The following is a 21589-nucleotide window of genomic DNA, read 5'->3' as shown; positions in this document are numbered from 1 at the left end:
ATGATGATGTAAAACTAATCGGTTACAACATAGACTTCAAATTAAACTGCAATTACCATATTACAAATTTGTTAAAAAGCTGCAATGCTATTAAATGTTTTGAAGATGATAGGCAAAAGTTGAACTCGTATTACCAAAGTAACTATTTATCATTCTTTGATTTGTCTAACTTCAGTTACTGTCTGCTATTGCCTTGGAGGCTTTTAAAATAATAAAAAAGAAAGCCCTGCCTTACTACACGACCAAGTCATAATTAAAGAAAATACATATAATTTTAGATTAAAAAAAAAAAACAGCCGATTTCCCTAAACCAAAAATCAGGTATGGCAAGTCATCCTTCAAGTACTAAACAGCAAGGCTCTGGAACACTCTACCTAATGAAGCAAGGAATATGAGCTCTTTTAACTTATTTAGGTCATACATTTCTAGATGGTGTGGTGGAGAAAAATGTTTTTGTAGCTCTTGTAAATACCAGGCATTGCTGGCCAGACCATGATCTTAACTGGTATGCTTTTTGTTATTCTATGCTTTTGTGCTTTATCATGCATGCTTACTTTGCTTTTATTTGATTTATATGTGCTACCTTTGATATTTTATTTTGCTGCTTACTTTAGTTGTGTGTTTGTAATGCAGTATTTGTTTTTATATATGTCTTATGACTTATGTGTTTATATAATCTATGTATTTATCCTATGTTGGTTGCAAAAAGCTTAATTTAGCTCATGTTAATTGTTATTTGTACATATGTGACAACTTTAAATAAATATTACTATCATCGTTAAATATTTATCAAACACGAGTGATGAAATATATAATGTTGTATCATAATATATTTGAATATAGTGCATTTTGTGCTTTTTTATTATTGTTTAAAAAAAATAAGCACTCTTAACGGCTTTAGAGAGCAAAATTTTTAAAATCTGAAAGTTTCCTATTTTTCAGGTTTTTTGTTCACAAAAATATTTTTAACGGAAACTAGGCATTGTCTGCCCTTCATTTCATTTTTGTTAACTTTAAGCATATAATCGTCAAATAAATCAAACTGTCCCGTCTCATCCAGTCGATTTTTAATGGAGTGAATTTTGAACTTCATTCCATTTTTAAAAGGTTAGCAACTTTTCATATCCTAATAGTAAAGAAGAGTGTCTTGGTTTCTTTTAAGTACATTTGTCTTAACAAAAAGTATTTGTTTTACTTGTATGGAAGCAAATGCTTCAAAGACGAATACTCTGAAAGGAACCTGTGGTCTACTTTTAGACCCTGGTTTCCATGACAATACTGCATTTATGTTTAGGCAAACAAGCTGATTTACGTTTCTAATTAACATATATATCAACCTATATAGGTCTGCAAAAATCCCTCGTTGTGGAGGGTTAATTTCTTCATCTGGCCCATGGACATTTGATATCAACAAAAATTGTGGGTCTTAGATATACTGAATCAAGCTGTGGATTTTGATTATTAATGTTTGGCCCTGTTTTTAAGTCGGTTTAGTTTGATACCAAAATTTAAACTTTGAGTGACATAAAAAATATCTTTGATACTTTGATATGCTGATTCTTACTTTGTATTCAGATCGTTGATATTGGACCATATTTTTTAATAAGTCTACATCATGATAAAATAGGTCAAAAACACATTTGACTAATATGGTTCTTTGATATGCTGAATTAAAGCGTATACATAAGTTGGATAAAAAACCATATATCCATTATGTTTATCCATTTTCACTCAAGGTCAAAAACCTACACTGTGTCAAACATTTTATTGTTATCCTAATTGCGAGGTGTATCAGGCTTTAATGCTGTTCAGCGTCTGACCTATGTAGGCGTATCGAGTCGCGCCACACAGCGCGGGCATTTTATTTTATAATAGTAATTTCAATGAATAAGATTTACTGATAAATATGAACAATTAAAAAGACAGTAATATCAATGTTAATCACGGCGAACTTATCGGTGCATTGTAAGGGAACGAAGATTCATGTGACGTCTGTTTCATCTGTGATGTAAGAGGCCACATCATGCCAGGAAATATCGCTGGGGATTGTTTGTTTTGAATTATTTGTCCTCGTTGTGCCGCCTCGCGGTCTCTTCTTTCTCGTGCTCGTCTGTTTTGGAACCAAATTTTAACCTAAGGAAATAATGCAAATTTTTTTGTTATATTGTAGTCACTATTATTTGTATTTGTTGAAAAAAAGTTTTAACTCGTTCCTCTGTTTCGTACTCTTTTTCAGTTTTGTTTAGAATAGCACAATATTGAGAAAAGTGCTAAATAACTCTTAAAAGTTGAAATAGCGTATAAATTTGGTGGATAATTAAACATAATGTATGATATAATGTGGAGAACCTAGTACATAAATTAATTCACTATTTAATTTTGATAATATCGTTCTTTAGTGTGTTCACTATGGCTTTCCCATTGAAATGACTAGTACAACCTTAAACCGTTTGTTGCCTTTTTAATTTCATGCAACTTTAGTTTAAACATATTTTATTACAAAATTTAAAAAAGTAAATAGACTGATTGTGATCAAGACATGTTTGATCGTGATGCATTGATTTGAGTAAGACAGCAAGATTAATAATTACTAATCTTTATGTTTTTAAAAGTGATATGTGTTTAAGAAAAAAAAAAGAATTTCCAAACCAAATTATAGTAGTGAAAGGGAAATTTTTGCAATTCGAACGCTAAATAAAAACGGATATGTATTTTCATATAATGGAACATGCTATGACATGTTAGCCATGCACCCATTCAATTTTGTTTATTATTTATGATATGTAAGTATAGAGGATACGGATAAAGATGTCACTGTATAAAAAAACATAATAAAGCAAAATTTTCAGTCATCTAATAACCAAATTCATGAAATACCTTAAACAATTTGTTACGTATTAAAATTTATCGAATGGAACACAGATCTTGATCATACAAGTTTTAAGCTGATCTTGAACTCTTGGGTCGAAGGTACTCATTCCCGTGGCGCACCCAAAAGGGTGCAAAGGGTTAGCATCCCTTTTTTATATTTGAAAAGCTTTCATTTTCATGTGTAAAGTTGACAAAAATGGCGAATAACGTCCTTGCACCCCCTTTTCTGAGTGACCTTGGCTGGCACCCCTCCTTTTCAAAGTTTCTGGATTCGACCCTGCATTCCTCATATTAGATTCAAGATTATAAAGTGATGACTAAAGATGTACGCATATTTAATGAGGTTTGCTCATAGGGAACCCACCAACTTGAAAACCTATTGCAAATAAAATTGAATTATACACATGTTGGCTTAGATTCTTTTGGCAGATACATTGTGTATATTTATGAAAAAAATAAATACTTATTTGTAAAATGTATGTGTTAAAGATACGAACGTCTTCGACGAATCCAAAATCAAATTGTGCATTGGTGGCCCAGGGATTTGTGGTGAAATAATACCATAAAAGCTTTTCTGTTTATCACGCATGCTCTGGTCAATTATTTTTAACACTTACATGACTTCTTATCGACGCAATAGTTTCAACAAAACTCTCTACTAATATCATTTAAATAAGATTTTCATGAGTTACACCATTTGGTGAAACCAAATATCTTGTGTAAAATCCGATCAATATCACTATTATGTATGGTGTCCCAAATTATGTTACTTTTTTTCTTTTTTGGTAAATTGAATCTTATTATTTGAATATTTTTTTCGCTATAATTCTATCAAGCGGTTAAATGCACTGACTTGTATATGATTGGTATTTCTGTATTCATTAAAGGAGATTTCTTTATTTTTTTTACTATGTAAAACTCTATAATAAGAGAGACTTTGTTTTTCTCATAACTTACCATGTTTACAACAGTTCCTACGTACCGATGGTAACAAACCATTTACCTCAAACGGTTGCCATAACGACGGCTCAATGCAAATACAACTTCTACTTGGACATTGAAGTTTATTCAAGAAAGTTCTACGGTCGTTACCATGACCTGATGGACCAATACCAGTTAATTCTATTTTTTTTTCTTTTACCAAGTAGAGTCTTAATTAATAATGTTAATATATAAAGTTGTGATAAAGATAAAAGTGGAATAAAGAATAAACAACTTTCTAAATTAGTAAATGCATTTATCTATAAATATGAACAACATTTTAAAGTAACAATTAGTAAATTCTACTATTGATTTGTTCAGTGACCCACTCATAATAGAATACGTCATTATCGGTTTATTCGTCGCAAAAGTGTCATACAATACTGTTCTGTGTTGATTTGTCCATGATTAAATTAACAAGTTTGATTTATCATATTAATAAACAAGGAGAGTCGCACCTGACTTTAATGTGAAAATAACAAAAATCCATAATTAAACGTTTAGACGAGACATATCACTGCTGCTTAGCCAATGACTCGTTTAATTTACTGTGCGGTGACCACTACTCAGGTGTCTTTCATATCACTAGTGTATTGTAATATACAACAGGACCACTCATTACTTCCAGTTCGGACACTCAGTAATCATACGTTATTTACACCATTACCCTAATTATATCCTTCCTAAAACTATAAATGTGTCCGCAGGTGACAAATCATTATACTGCATTTATTTCTAGTAAATCATACGGAATTGGTGAAAAAAAGTTCTTTAATTCAACACATTTAAAGTAAAGAGATGGGGAAATTAAAAGACGAGAATAAAGATAAATAGAAAAAGGAATGTTTTGGGATTCTTCTGAATTCAAGATCAATGACTTTTTTAGTTATACTTTCAATAGAATATTAAATTTTAACATGAAGATTTCTGTATGCATCTTAATGTCATTAAAAAAAACATATACTCTCTTCATACCATGTGAAATGCAAGATATGACTTTCTTTAAATATAAAATACCGGATTAAATTAAACATTAGAGATTTTGGCATATTTTTGGTGATAATCAGTTGCACCATCGTATGACATACTTTGATTTTATTGAGATACAAATAATCTGATATTTACCACTAGCTTGCACTATAGAACAAATTGCAGTGTACCTAAATAATTTGAAACATTGTATCCCAATTTCGGGGATTTGATACATCGCATCTACCCCCAAAGACCTTGAGATAAATGATACTACAGACACTGTGAACTCAGCCTCATATCTTGACCTACAATTAGAAATCGATGGTAAAGGAAAACTATTGACCAAACTTTACGACAAACGTGATGACTTTTCATTCAGCATTGTCAACTTTCCTTTCATCTGTGGCAACATCCCTTCAGCACCTTCGTATGAGTGTTCATATCACAACTCATATGTTATGCCAGAGCTCGCCGAAAATACGCAGACTTTTTGTATCGCGCTAGAACAAATAGGCTTTTGGAACATGGTTATGTTGCTACAAGATTGAAGTCATCAATACAGAAGTTTTATGGTCGTCATCATGAACTCGTGGATCGTTATGGCGTATCCATCTGTGCCATGAAAACTGATTTATTCAACGGGTCATAGTTTTCCTTTCCTCGTTTGTCTACCCCGGACTTGATTTTTTATGAGCAACTCGGCGGATATTTCTAGAAAAGCAGAGGACGCTTACCCTATCGGTGCACCTGGTCCATGCTCCCGGTTTTTAGTGGAATCCGAGTTGCTCATTTACTTTTGTTATAATGTATGTATGATTTTAGTTCCTATATGCTCTTTGTTGTGTATGTCTGTTTTCCATGTCTGGTCTTTGTCCCTGGATTACATTCTTTTGATTACCGCTATAACCTTGGTTTTCTTGATTACTGTTTCAATATACCAAATATTTGAAACATTGTTTTAGATAAGAATAGATTTATTTCGGAATTAGAGGTATACATTTATACATATGTGATGAATGTTATATAGAGAGATATAGGAAAATATTTCAAAGTTAAATTCAATCTCTAATAATAGTTATATACACCTTTATATTATATGAAGTAATTCTTCGACTTTGTCATTACTTTTACCATAGAAAAAGATATAGATTTAAACGATGAAAAACAGATACTAAACTATGCTGATGTTTATTAGCTTTTAAACGTACCATCGGTTAATGTGCATCACAAAAACAAATGCAAACTTTAAAAAAATAGTTGAAGGTTATGTATCAATTATAACAGTTCTTCATTGGATTGCATAAGGTGTTTAGTTTTCTATTAAATCTGTGATTTATAAAATAATTCAGACCTCATTATTATTCTAAGGAGAATTTAAAGTTATCAAGACTATAAATATTCACTCTCATGCTTCTTCTCATCATTTTCAAAAGACAACTGTTCTAACGATGTATTAATACAAAAAAAAAAAAAAAATACAAAAAAAAAACCAAAAAAAAAATCAAAAAAAAACAGTATTTTTTTTCAAGGAATCAGTGCTCGTAATGTTTACAATAATCAAACTCTTTCATTCACTATTCTTATATATAACAAGCATATAGATGGAATTTGACTTGGAAATGTTGATAAAACGCTATTCTGACTTGTTAACGCACCATTTATCAGATGTGAAGATGGACCAATTACTTAATTTATGACCAAAAACAAATGCAAATGAAATAAATGCCAACTTCGGAAGTTAAGGGTAATAAATTTAATAGCTTAAAAATATCAATCTCCCGTTAAATACGGTTTTTATGGGGGTGGGGTCTTCAGGAAAAATACTTTATAGTCGACAATTTTATTTTCACGCGGTGAACAGGTGGAATGACTTAAAAACACATTTACGTACAACAATAGAAGATGCTATACCGTAGATACGAGTATCATTCGATAAAATTTTCCAGGTTAAGGATATAACTTATTTTTAGAAAAAGTTTGAATGATACATTGAATTTATCTGAACATTTTTGCAATTTTCTATTTAAAAAATTGTGTTCTTGACCAATTTCATTTGAACTACTAAAACAAGTACATTTTCCCAAGAATTATTTATTTTATTATTATTATTATAATACCCATTATCAATGTATAATAAAGTGGCACATTTAGATTTTATATGTTAATTGAGTACTTTATACAGAAACTTACGAAAACAATTTGTTTTCCAATGTTGAGTAAATATGATTTCAAAAGAGACAACATTGCTAAATATTTTCATATCGGTTATTTTGTCGTTTCATGTAAAAGAGTAATCAAGGGAACCAAGATTCTGGCGAAAATCAAAAGAACGCACTCCAAGGACAAAGACCAGACAAGGTAAACAGACACACACAACAAAGAGCATAAATAATTCCTATAAAGAAACAAAGTAAACCAGCAACTAGGACTAAAAACTGGGAACATGAATCGGGTGCACTCATAAGGCAAGCGTCCTCTACTTTTCTAGAAACAACCGCCGAGATGCTCATAAAAAGTCGAGTCGAGAAATGGTGAATAAAATCTAGGTTTAACAGTGCTAAACACTCTCTTCTATTGCGGCGTTAAGCGAGAACACCAGGATCAGAATACCAATATTAAATGCATACGCTAAATCAGTTCTACGGATGTGAAACTAACGTCAGGACTACAACGATACACACCCAGGTATTTACCAACATATGCATATAGTTTTGTTGCCAATAAAAATAGCAAACGAACATTTATTGGTGCATACAAGCCATGAAATTACTGAACTTCAGATACGAAGACAATCATGGCAATCGATAGGGCACACCTGCAGAAAACCCCAAACGTGGAATGAGGATATGAGCGAATATTAATATAGAGTGTGATGGAGAACGAATCTAACAGCCTATGCTCAACAGGGAACTAAGTTAGAATCTTATCTTTCGTTTGAAATGCATGTACCAAGTAAAGACCATTGCGTACCAGCTACTCCGGTGATGTAATATTTATTTTGTCAGTTTTATGCAGGACTTGACTTGATTATGGATCGGATTAGTGTTCGGTAATTTTGTTGTTACCCTTGTCTAGAAACTAAAGCAACATGATAATCACAATGAAATATATCACATGGAAACAAAGAAACCAAGCTTACAAAAAGGATATTGAAAATCTGGTTCTATTTTTCAGAAATAAATTTCATCAGACATTTTATTACTAATGGTGTAGCGGTATATAAGGGGATACTTTGTTACCAGAAGAACGAGTAAATCTAGATGACTGATAAACAACATGTACCTGGTTAATATGAAAATCTAGCACGACGTTCCTTAATAACATGCTACCTGATATTTGTAATATAAAATAATGGCAATTAATTTTATAACAATGAAGTCTAGAGAAACCTCATCAAATTAGCCTTAGTCTTATTAATGCACCTTTTAATTCAAGACATACGGTAAAATTACTTTACGAATTCTTGAATTTTCCTATAAAATTGTCTTTTTTCTTTGATATTACAGTTTAAAAGTAATAAAACCAGTGGTTATATTAAGACAGAGATATTAAAGTATATACCATGATGAGAACTTTATTAGTTGCTTTCTAATTCTACAAGAGAATCTAATTATAAGTCATAAAACTATAATGGACAGATATTATAGTTTTAGTGCTCCAGAAAACTTAATTTCCTACTCTTTTGGCCTTTGATTTGATTCGGTTCCCAAACGAGAAAAGGCGTTTGTTATAAATTAACGGAAAGATCGAATCCAGTGTATAGATCAAATAAGATAAATAAAAAATAAACATTATGTTTGTACTCTGTAAATTATCTTCGCATACATGAAAATTAAAACTGTGAATTTTATTCATATTTGATTTGATTAAAAATGTGTTTTTTTTTTAGTTGTTTTACAAAAAATGTCTAATGAATGTTATCGGTTTTTTTTTTAATTTTTCACTAATATTATGATAAATTTGGTCTTACTTTACATGTTTGGAAAATCGATCAAGTAAGTAAAATCGATCAAGTAGGTAAAATTAATTATCAAACATTTAATAGATTACTAAGAAAATTTCTAAAAATGAATCAAGGTCTTTAAGGGAACTAAATGAAATATATACTTTCAATTTATATATAAACACTTAAAAGCAAAATGTAATGGAATTGATATACAAACCCTGGTCTCTGTAAGATTTAATAAAGTAGATAATTCTGCCACATCCATACTACTAAGGTACTGTGTTCTTCTAAATTTCTGTTCCAGGGCTGCTACTTGATGTTGAGTAAATGGCACTCTCGGATTTCTTCCCAGTTTTCTTTTCTTTACGCAATCTTTTCTTTTGTTTCCTAAAAGAGAAAATGAAACATGCATCGTACTTCAGTTTTAATTTCAAAAATATACATATACCCCGACATCAGTAGTGTTGATAAGTCTTAAGTAGTGGTCTACTATGCGTTATCTGTATGTAGCAAAGGAAAAAAAAACCCAAACAGAAAAACTTTATTACCTTATTCTTCTCAATAAAGATGAAATTGTACATTTGATTTTTATGGCAGAATGAACTTTGCAAGAAACCCATTCTGTCATAAATGTCTTTCATACTCATCACTTTGTGGCCAAAATTATACATTAAACAATCATCTGTTAACTTTGTTTTACCATAAAATTTTCTCACCGATTGTGTTATTTGTATCGCAGCGTGACGACGGACTGCAACTAACCGCACACCGAGTGTTTAAGAGGCTAACTAGATGAACGACCGGAAGATAATGGTCGTTACAATAGTGGACAACACAAAATCGTTTGTGCGGGTCTGTTATTTGTCAAGACCAATGTGGTTTTTACTATTTAATAATTATAACTTAACGGAAAAACGACACACAAGACTTTTAACTCATCATTGAGATAGTCCATCTGCCAGATTTGAGGAGCGATTTAAAAGTGTTAAAAACTAACACACAAAAATACTTTGTCATTATATCTTACCGCTCGAGACGGACATGGTATTAACAAATTATTCTTTTATAGTGTGTTTATGATACAATGAATGATGCTGTTGTGTGTTAGGACAAACGACACAACCTAATCTATTTTCAATTGTAGCAAGTTGACGGCTTGGTAGTTTGGACGTCTTATTGAGTTGGATGCAATGAAAAGCAAATTTTTCATTTACAGTATTGATATAAAACATGAACGGTGATAACTTTGTTTCCGTTTTTTATTATTTGCATTGTCTTTTATTATCCATATTGAATTAATATTCTTTAGAATTCAGATTACAATATTGATATTATTAATATTTTTCTTAGATAAATGGATTTAATATGCTTGGCATTCTTTGGAAATCGAAATAAATAAAGTTATGCGAACAGTTGATATTATCATATTACAACATTAATTTACTTTTACAATTTCTATTGGACGCTGTAGGACAAAATCTTTTGCTTAAATAATTTCAGATTTAGTTTCAAAGTTATCCCTCCGGAGAACAATTTAAATTGAAAGGCAAAACTTTCATATTTTGATCTAGAATTAAAGAGCACAAGATAAAGCAATCACATGATAGTTCAACTTATTAGCGATTTTACCCACTAAGACAAAGAAGTTCATGTTAGGTATAGTCACAGCTCCTGAACGAGTGTGTTGAGCGTTTGAAAAAAAAAATTCACATTATATTTTACTTCCTGTTGTTGGTATAAAATGAAAGACTACTAGAAAAAAACTATTTCAAAATATGGTTTGTAACCGTTGCAACCGGGAATGGACTTACATTGCCTTTGCCTCTGCCTAATACCTTCAGTGTATTTTAAGGTTTAATCTGAACTAATCGTTTGTAAGAAAGAAATCCCATATTCCAGCCCTTTTAACAGTGAATACTGTTATAATCGAATTTTGTAATATATAAAAACCTTTTTTTTTAAGTTTCAACTGCTCTAATGATACAAATTACTGAGGGGTGAACAAACTCAAGATATGCATCTATAATCTCATAAACATTTCATTATAGATTATATTTAATAATAAGATAACTCCAAGAGAAACGTCAAACGTTTTATCTTTTTTTGTCTTAAATACTCCCTTTTATATTCAAACAAAGGCGAAATAACTTGATGTAAAATTAGTATCTTATTCCATCTTGATTATTTTTTTAGGAAAATTTTAAGAATAACGTTTTTTTCACAAATCTAAATGGAATATCAGCCCAATTAAGGGAATCATATTCAAGAGGATTCTATCCAAATATGCAAGTGAAAGTTTTAATTGATTGATTAATAGATATTTTTTTTTACAAAAAATGTGCACCTTATTTGTTGATGCATTTTTGTTGTATGTATGTTGTATTTGTTACGTTCATTATGGAGAGGTAACGTAAGTCCGTATTACTTTTATCTTATCTATTTGTTAATTTTGTAATAAAAATATGTTCAAAACATTTTCTTAAAACCATCTCACTTGAATCGTACTCGACCAATTGGAACCAATTTTGGTGGCCCTTAGGGTATCCTGCCCAGAACTGATGTCGTTTGATTTTTTTTTTATCTATTTGCAACATGACCACTGTTACTAATATAGACTGTAGGTGTTAAACGGTAGTTTTTGTGTGTTTTTTAAATATTAGGTTCAGGCAAATTCTGGCGAGGTAAAAGTGTTCAGCATTAGGACACTTTTCGATTATTTTCTAATACAACTAATCTACCATGTACTGAGGTCTATACTCATTTCGCTCCATAAACAAACAATAAGTGATGTGTATTAACAAACCATTGTAAATTACGTATATTGTAAATTTGTTATGTACTACATGTTTATGGTTTCTGTATGTAAAATCACTCTTTTTGTGTTTTATTGTGCCTGAGTTTTCTTTTTTCAATAAACATCAAAACAGCAAGATAAAATCTATACATGGCGACCTTTCTTTTGTATGATACTAATGACCTGTGTTGTAATTGTCGACTATTTTTACGTTAATTTATTTATTATTTTTTGTTTCTATTTTTTGTGTTATCATCTCTACAAATATTCTTCATAGAAACTATGAAACATATTATCATTATGTTTCTTACTGAATAGTGCGGCCGAATTTTTATACGTTATACGAAAGAGTAATCAAGGGAACCAAGGTTATAGCGGTAATCAAAAGAATGTAATCCAGGGACAAAGACCAGACATGGAAAACAGACATAAACAACAAAGAACATAGAGTAACTAAAAGCATACATACAAAGTAACAAAAGTAAATGAGCAACTCGGACTCCACTAAAAACTGGGAGCATGGACCAGGTGCACCGGTAGGGTAAGCGTCCTCTTTACGAACATGACTGTCGTAACTTAAAATGACACTAGGGACCTAACAGCAGTTTTTGTAACACAAATTCGAACTGAAGCAAATATGTTCTCCTCTGAAACAGTATTCTTATCAAACATTGTATATATATATGTATCTTATAGTATTGTATAGAACTGTAGGATTTTATTTTTAACATGGCCGTGTTTTCTATCTATAAATCATACAAATCAAACAGCTGTTATAAACCGATAAATAGGTTTTATTATGTATGACTTTCGTTTCTGGTTGTGAGATAACTTGTATATTATTGGTTGATCTGTATAGAATTTTAAATGACAAAATGAGTTGGCATTATTTTTTCAGGCTTGTCCTACTAAGTTTTGAAATTGGAGGCAAGAATTTGGATCAAAAGCAAGCATTTCATAAGATAACTCCAGTAAAAACAAATGGATTTTTATGATTATCTATACTCAAAATTCAGACTGGGAATAGATATTACAGAAAATCAACTTTTAAAATTCAATCAGCTTGAAAGAAAATAAGAGATTCAGTCTCCTAGGAGCTTCGAGTTCCATATTGGTCCTGTTTTCCCGTATTGAACATTTTTTCGGTGAATGACTTTGTCGGCTCTTTTCTATTAGTATGTAAACCTATTTTACACAACTGGTTGATAAATAACCATACAGTTAATATATATATCTTTTAGGTAACTATACAATATATAAGGAGGATCGTATTGGACAATGTATTCTTTTTAATGTAAAATAGATTAAATAATTCATGTAAAAATACATAGAACTAGCTTAAATAATTTTCCTGTCTCAATTCTCTTATTTAGTCTTTTTATGCTTATTACCATTCTTAAGGTTTACGCATGTAAATTAATTAGATATATATATCCTGAATATTATGTCTCAAAATCTGTATCGCATGCTGTATCAACCTGAGACTTCTATATCACCACAAGGGTTACCGGCACGCAGGGTGATATAGGTCGAGGGTTGACATAGCACGTGATACAGATTTAAACATGTCATGTTCATGATATCATATACTTTAACCATACTTCTAGTATAGTCTGTGAAAGGGTGCGATATAGGTTATCCGATATAGGTCTAGGGGTGTGATATAGGGTATGCGATGTAAGTCTAGAGGTGTGATATAGGGTAGATGATATAGGGTTTGAACAAACACTAATAATGGATATACGAAAAAGTTATATTTTAATCTAAATATATGATATAAGCTAATTTTGTATTTTTATGGTATCAAGGGGAAAGTATCGACAAGTGCTTTTCGATAAGTTATAGTCTACCCAATATTATATCATTTGATTACAAAAATAATATTTTAGTATTTCAGATAAGTTTAATCATTAACCAGTTGTGTAGAATATGCAAATGATTGCTATTTCAATAGTAAAGAACAGGCCAATAATTTTCAATAACTGGACAAATATGGACCTACAAGCTCAATATGGAAAACAAGACCGATACGTCCATGTTCAATATAGTTTTTTTTTCGCTTACGGTGTCTTCTATAAATTTAAATTGTACTCACTTGTATTTGTAATTTTAATTATACATCAATATTGATGTCATACTGTATATTTATCAAATTGGCCCCGTATAATATCCTTGGACAAGTCGTATTGGGCTCTGAAAAGCCGTGTATTTGGGCTGATAGGCCACGTGTGCCAGTTTATAATACATCTATCCTCGACCAAGGCTGTTCCCTGACATAATACGGGCAAATTTATCAAAACAATCTGTAGCCCTATAATACCAATACTTCATGTCCGAAGCTTTCAAATCAATGTAAGCAGAGAAACAGTGAACACAATAAACATTTTACACTTTTTACACTTGCAGAGATATGTATTATGTTATATAAGAAATATCTTTTTTTTTATTATTTTGGTTGTATGTTGTTGTGTTTACTTGTTGCTTTTTTATGTTTTTGTCACAGTTTGTTTGTTGTTGTTTTTTTTGGAGGGTGTTTTGTTCTGTTTTGTTTATGTTTTGTTTCTATTTTTGTTTTGTGTTTTCATTTTAATGCATATCTTGAGTTTCGCTTTTTATGTTCAAGCTGTTGATATTATAAACAAGTTTGTTGTTCGGGATGATGATGATGATTTCATCTTTTATTAGTAATAAAGACTTAGTTTTAAGTGACAGCTAAGAAATGACGTACCATGATAACAAATTTAAAAAAAACCGTTTCAGATTTACCTAAATAATGACTTTTGTTTGTGTTCTTCAATCGGCCATTTTTGTGTAGTATGCTTTTTTTCTCAATCGACGATGTGGAAAGAGATTTTAAATCAGACAACAAATTGAAGATGATTTAATAAAGTTTGTCGGCAGATTTATTTCTAAGTTATGAAATTTTATTGATAAGCTAATGCACTTGTTATAAAATTACAGCTATCAATTTACATATCTTAATAAAAACGGGGAATGATGTATAGATCGAAAAATTTATCAACTTCATCATCTTATATTTTGAAATATGATTAAGTTATAAAGATTATTTTACTTTGATCATCACAAGGAAATTGCAGTATATTAACGTATTTTGAATTAAAAATAATGCAGAAGTGCAGAAGTATGACACTAACTTTTATGCATTCAATATGAAATCAAAAGTTGCATATTCATAACAAATAGTTTGATACATTACGGAAAGATCGTTTTCAAAATCTGCATTGTATTTAAGATGTAGTAATACGTAGCATTTATACTACAAATATGTCATCTTTTATCGGTTTGCTTATGATACTGTTGTATATAGTTCATATGCTAACATATAGGTGTATATTATCATATTAAAAAACTTCGGAAATATATGTCTTTTTTTTCTACTTTGATATCACCTATAATGTTTACAAAGTACGTCAGAAACAACATTGTTCGTAATTTGGACTTGTGAAAATCCAAATGTCCTGTTGATTGTATATTTTGGGTAATTTGATTTATTTGTAGAAAAAACATTTTTAGTTATTAATTTGTTTTGTTATGGTATAGTGATATTATATGGATGAGGCTCGGAAAGAACAGCAATTCTTGACACAGAGAATGTACAGAAAATGATTTACATATGAACCATATGGGAAAAATGTATTTTTTCATGCTTTTGTTTTGAAAGTTGAAAATAACCTGCCTTAAAATACGAAATATTACTACGCATTATCGTTATTTTATGTATTTCTTATAACAAGGATTCCATTACAATATTGAAAATCGGTCAGAATTAAAACATCGTGTACTTGAATCGTAGATACGACTTGTAAGTTTGTATGGGTGATAAGAAAAATAAGAAAAGTCTCAAAACCCTACATTGTATTCGGTTAAGACCCTGAAAAAACGTCACTACACTCAGAAAATGGCCAATTAAAATGACTAATTCATGGTTTTTATCATTCTTATTTTAAAATAACACTATAACAAAAAGTAGAAAAAGTTACTTTTCTTGAACGAAAACAGAGTGATTCCATTTATCACTATTCTGGTTTTCAAAGGTTTGCATAGTCTAAATACATAAAATAATATTATTTCAAGCGCTATGGGTACAACAATTTGATTCTGAGGAGGAGGTTGGTAGTTTTTTTTTTTTTTTTTTGTAAGTTGGACTTATTGCATATAGAGGCTATCAGCTCGGTGATTTTATTATTACCTTTTATACAGTATGCATGTCATTTCCGCAAAGCCTTACTATACCTACAAAATCACATAAAAGGCTTCAAACAATAGCATTCACCGATCTGAGAAAGTGTCAATGAATTACGAGTTCATCTTTAAGGAACGATTTATTGTCATCATAAATATGAAATGGTTCGTTCTGATATTTTTTTGATAAACTGTTTGTTGAGAGAGTTCATTGAAAGGTATGAGATACATTATTACATATATGAAAATGTTGTTACGTTAAAAACAACACTACTAGAAATCTTTATATTTTATACACATTATATTTTTGGTTAAGTTAAAAACCATACTATTAGAATTCTATATATTTTATACATAATTTTGTAGGCTTAGTTAAAAACCACACTACCAGAACTCTATATATTGTATACATATTGTTGTTGGTTATGTCAAAACCACACTACCAGAACTCTATATATTGTATACATATTGTTGTTGGTTATGTCAAAACCACACTTCTAGAACTCTATATATTGTATACATATTGTTGTTGGTTATGTCAAAACCACACTTCTAGAACTCTATATATTTTATGCATATTATTCTTGCTTATTTCCATTATACTTCTTCATTTCATCATTTACACTCTAATGTCTGATACATGTTATAAATAGTTATCACTTACTTGGTAACTTTGGAGGTTTGTACCTTGTACACTGTAACCAAGGTAATTTATCGTCTTCGTCTTCACTTTCATCAGAGTCTTCGTTGAATTTTGATTTACTTGATGTACTTGGTTCATTCAAGATGCTGTCAATAGAAAACTTCATTCTGTCATTACTTGTAGCTGATGGTTCGTCCTGTTTTACTTTTGAAGTCTTCTTTTGTTTGTTGTCATTCTGTTCATGTGAAGAATTGGTTGATATTTGAGAGTTGCTAACGGTTTGCAGCGGTATAAGTTGTGGTATCTGTGGTGAATAATAACCAACATTAGGATAAAGTTCTTGTCTTCGTTGTGAATTCATTCGATTATATACTGCGTAGCTACCAGCGTAAAAAGAAGCAAACATGTCCATTTTTACAATTACAATTATTGATAATAAGTTTTCTTTTGAGAAATTTCTTATACACATAAATCACCTGTAAAATTAGCGACTAATGTCATGTTGGAATGGTAGGTTGAGATTAAATAGGAATGTGGAAATTATCTGGCAAATTTGGGCGGACCTTAATCAGTTTTATTCACTAGATGCGAACACCCCGATTTCCTACGCATGCGTTATACCCGAGATACCCTCAAGCAATCTAATTTTCTGATGCGTCGAATTTCTTTAATGAAACCCACAAAAGCACCTGAGACAGAATATTGTGTTTTCCGTGTATAACATCCATCCAGTAATTTTCTTCATTGTTTAACCATGTGTGCTAAATATTTAATTGGTTTATAAAATATCAAGTTTCTCTTTTATGTAATTCGTACATTAATACAACTAAAAACAAAATGCAACGACGACTTTCATGATGTTATAATAAAGTTTATGTTTAAGTGATATCAATAATAAAATCTAGTTTTGTCTGAATTCAAATCTCATAAATCATATTTATCCAATCTTAAAAACGCTAACATCATTTAATAATAAAGTGTTACAAGATAAGCTATTTAATGAGATTTATCCATATCAAACATGAAAATAATTTTTTTAAAAGAAGGAATGAAAAATTTAAATGCGGACCAACATATATGAAAATAAAATTGACAATTTTTTATACTGACTAAAATGTATAATTAATGATTTTGTATGCTTTATTGGTCTAAAAATTACTGTAAGTCTTTACACAAAGTAGAGAAAGCATATACAAAACGGTGGAAATTTGCCTCATATGGAAGGTCTTATTGTGTCTCTGAATGCTTAAGAATTTTAAATAGATGAACTGTTATGCGTTCATTCATACTACACGGACCAAATTATTTCACATTTTCACACAAAGTTCACGTAATTTCACCTTAATTGAGCAAATAAATTTAAAGTTGTGACAGAGTTCACGTGAAATTCGGATGAATCGAGCATTGAAATACATGTGTACTTTTTCGCATTTTTTTTAGTTGTAGTAACACTAAGGGTTTTGGAGTAAAATATAAAAAAAGATGTACCCTTACCCCGCCGTAAAATAGCTGAAATTGACATTTTTCAATGTAAAAGCCCCTAGAATATCTATGTTTCAGTAAAGAATGGCTTATTTGATATTTACTGTTTATATCATAACTACATGTATTGATACTTTGGGGATCTTTTGATGACTTGTGGCGATAATCGTAGTCAGAATTTATCAAAAATGCAAAAAATTGGATTTTCGATTTTTCAGTAAGAAGTCGCATAAATTCGACTGTACAAGTTATTGCTCAACTAAAACATCTCACATTTGGTATCTTTGTATAGATAATTTAATTTACATATAGAAACCACGAAAAACTAATTCTCAAGAAAGAATTATCAAAAAAAATTGTTTGAAATATTACCCCATACCCCTAGAAGACTGGACTGAGTATCAAACACAATTCTCATTCACAATATACCGACACCGTAAAACTCATTCAGGCATCCATAATTAAAATAATGATGTACTCAACAAATCTAATCAATTTTGGAATTTGGGCGTTTAGATATTCTTTTTGGGTTACAATTACTATAAAATAGTAAAAAGCGGAATTTTCAGAATTTAAACATTTCTTCTACATTACCCCTGATTGTCATTTTTTTCTTCAAAATACCGTAGTTTAAACAAGCTTTTTTGTGTGATTGATAAAGTATATTTATATAGTGTCTAAGCTTTCAAATGAGCTCAAATAATAAATATTTGAACTTTTCCAAATCAAGTTAAGTGAAAAATTTCCTCAACATGAACCAAAAATGTTAATTTTAGCTTATAAACGGTCAACAATAGACACGTTTTTATTATTGTTTTAATAATAACTGTACCCAATATGTCTGTTCATTTTAGGTGCGTATTTTTCAGTTTTAATTTGACAATAATGAATTTTTCATCAAAGGTGAATTTTCGGGGAATTTCATATTTTCTTCAATTTCACTTGTAATATGCAATTTTTTCAAGTTCCATACTTCAAACAAGCTTTTGTATATTTTATGTAGCATCCTAGCTTTCTAATGAGCCTAGAAAATTTATGCGAAAGAATAGTATCCACTATCCACTAAATTTTTTGTGAATACCCACAATTCGTATGTGGGATATCAGCATTTTTAAACGGTGTGAGGTATATGTGTGTCAACAATTCATCGTACTGCTTCTTTGAAACCTTATATGAATCAATATAATGATAGCAAACAAAATCTTGTAAAAACAGTGATATTTTAACCAAAAATATACAATTTACGTGCTAAAATGCTTGATAATCTGTTCATTCTTAAGTTTTCCATTTTCCTTATTATGTCGTCTTCGGGGTAATTAAAGCATATTTGATGGACAATTTGATTGATACATGAAATCTCTATAATATACGCCAAAATAGACCTTGTGTTCAGTTCTTGTGTGCCATTATCTTTTACATTGGTGCAGATTTTAGTGGGTAGGAGGTACCACTCTCTCTCCAAAATAACCTGTAATACGTTTAATTATGCATTCCCTTCACTCAGTGTGTTTGAATATGCAAAAGCTAGTTAGAAGCAGGGTACTTGAAAACATAGCACATTACAGATTAAATAGAAAAAAAATATGAAATTCCGAAAATTTCTCTTTTTATGAAAAACTCATTATTGTCGCCTTGAAACTGAAAAGAAAATCGCGATTGAAATGAGCAGATCTGTTGAATGCATCGTTGATTAAAACACAAGTACCCATTCATTTATATCTTTATTTTCTCATTTCATGAAATATTAGAATTATAACGATTGTTAAGTATAATACAGTATAATACAGTAAGTTCAGAAGTTATGTGCTAGGAAAAAGAAAAACATTTGCAATGTGCATGTGGGTACACAAAAATAAGAGGATGTATATGGAAATCTCTAAAAAACAAAAACAAAAACAAAAAAAAGTTATAATTTATGGCTACCGTAATTGATGACATATTATAAGTCGCGTTGTAGCGCTCGTTCATACTCTACCACACATTCCACAACATGGATCTGACATAGTTTTATGAATTGCAAGTAATCTTCATTGTCAACTAAGTCATGTTCTGGTAAACGACAGAGTAGGTTTGGTAAATTGTTTCGTCATCGTATTTGGATAGTTCACAATATAATTGCAGTACCTCTAGAAGATTAATTGTGTAATAACAACGGCAAAAGCATGCACAAATATATCATTAAAAGGTTCATTGCACAAACTGCAATAGTTCCTAGTAGTGTTTGGTATAATGGTCAGTAACTTAGTGATTTGTTAAGAATGTACTATTTCAGCGCGAGAGTTTGCGTGTTTCCAAATGGTTGGCATTGAAATTGTTTTATGAATGTTTCTAAAACGTACAAAGTCATCGTCAACATTAATCCGTTTTCTCCAATTGTCCGATTGCTGATTATAAACAGCATTGTTCACAATGGATTTCCATTTATACTTAGATGGAAAGAAACCAGACTTAAGATATTCCGTTAGATATTCGCACAAATTGTATGAACGTAGAGTTTTCATGACTTCTGGAATAAATGCGTAAAAAGTCTCAGCAGAAATATTTTCATTGTTAAAATTCTAAAATTAAGGCAACACGGTTTCTGAAAAAAAAGGCAATTTTCCTTTTCGATGTAACTCATAATTGATTGTAACTAAACTCTCACACATGTCTGACCTGGAAATGGATTTCAAATGGAGAATGTACTTTACAATAATGTGTTGAAATATATTTAGAGCAGACACATATTGGTTTCGCAAGTTAGGCCAAATCTCGCGCCCGTAAAGGACACTTGGTAATATAACAGATATATACAGTTTAATCAAAACAGTTGTGTCTGTTGTTTTATTCGTCCAGCCCTTTATTGCGAAGAAGGTGCTTTCCCCCTTCTTGCAGGCATTGTAAATTCTCTTTTTCGATTTTAGTCGGGAATTAAACTCAATACCTATATGGATGTAATCGTTAACAATAGTAATAATATTAACACCGATACGCCATTGGAATTTAATGTTCTGTTCTCTTGGTTGCTTTGAAAATTGGGTAATCTGAGATTTGTTCGCATTAAGCTGGAATCGCCATGTTTTCGAATATTGGTATGCTAAATTTAGAATACGTTGAGGAGACATCGGGGAAATTGCAACACATGCTATGTCATCAGCTAGAGCAGGAGAGGAGCTAATAATGTTGAATATACCTATATATCTACTATGAGACTCAATTTCACAAACTAGATCATTTATGAAAATTAAGTATAATATACCTGACAAAACACTACCTTGCCTCACACCCTCTGACAATAAAAATTTGGATGATCAACATTGGTTTACAACAACAGAACTCTTTATGTCAATGTGTAAGTCATTGATAATAGACCATAATTTATAATTACCTTCACTCTCAAGTAAAATAATTTAAGACCCTTTCTCCATCGGTATCAAATGTCTTTCGGCAGTCTAAAACGCAACAAAGACTTCACAATTCATTTCAAGATCGTGGAAAATCGTTTCGTTTAAATTAAACGAAGCTGTTAAGCAACTGAGATTCTTTTGGAATTCATTTTGTTGAGGATTCAGAAAGGTAGCGTTTTCTTCAGCTACTTTTAATAATCGTTTTTTTATTACTTGTTCCAAGACTTTGGATACATAAGGCAACAATGTTATTGGTCGATAACTATCGAGGGAGGTTTTTGGTTTACTGCCTCCTTTGAACAGCAGTGTCA

General features: G+C 30.7%; 1 protein-coding gene across 2 annotated transcripts; it reads right to left on the bottom strand.

Annotated features, from left to right (window-relative positions):
* Window positions 1-1878: 1878 nt before the first annotated feature.
* LOC148624240 (homeobox protein MSX-2-like) lies at window positions 1879-16944 on the bottom strand. 2 transcript variants are annotated; one of them, XM_088571161.1, is made up of 4 exons: window positions 16887-16937; window positions 16432-16714; window positions 8988-9157; window positions 1879-2133 (listed from the first exon to the last, which is right to left on the bottom strand). In XM_088571161.1, exons 2-4 carry the CDS (start codon window positions 16574-16576, stop codon window positions 1942-1944), a joined length of 507 nt encoding a protein of 168 aa, XP_088427287.1. In that variant the 5' UTR covers window positions 16577-16714; window positions 16887-16937; the 3' UTR covers window positions 1879-1941. The 2 variants fall into 2 exon arrangements, with proteins under 2 accessions (XP_088427287.1, XP_088427286.1); XM_088571160.1 differs by having other exon boundaries at window positions 16432-16944.
* Window positions 16945-21589: the final 4645 nt, after the last annotated feature.

The sequence above is a fragment of the Perna viridis genome, chromosome 2 (genome assembly GCF_037379345.1).
Source record: "Perna viridis isolate PV_CMFRI_1.1 ecotype Kerala chromosome 2, ASM3737934v1, whole genome shotgun sequence".
NCBI classification, from domain to species: domain Eukaryota; kingdom Metazoa; phylum Mollusca; class Bivalvia; order Mytilida; family Mytilidae; genus Perna; species Perna viridis.
Note: the sequence above shows the minus strand (reverse complement) of the source record. Positions and strands in the feature narration are given on the sequence as shown.

Coding starts and splice junctions, on each gene's coding strand:
- LOC148624240 (XM_088571160.1), bottom strand. CDS start 16,879: ATGTGTATAAGAAATTTCTCAAAAGAAAACTTATTATCAATAATTGTA. Junction 9,158..16,431: donor CAAACCTCCAAAGTTACCAA/GTAAGTGATAAC, acceptor TTTCTCTTTTAG/GAAACAAAAGAAAAGATTGC. Junction 2,134..8,987: donor TAAATCTTACAGAGACCAGG/GTTTGTATATCA, acceptor TTATTTCCTTAG/GTTAAAATTTGGTTCCAAAA.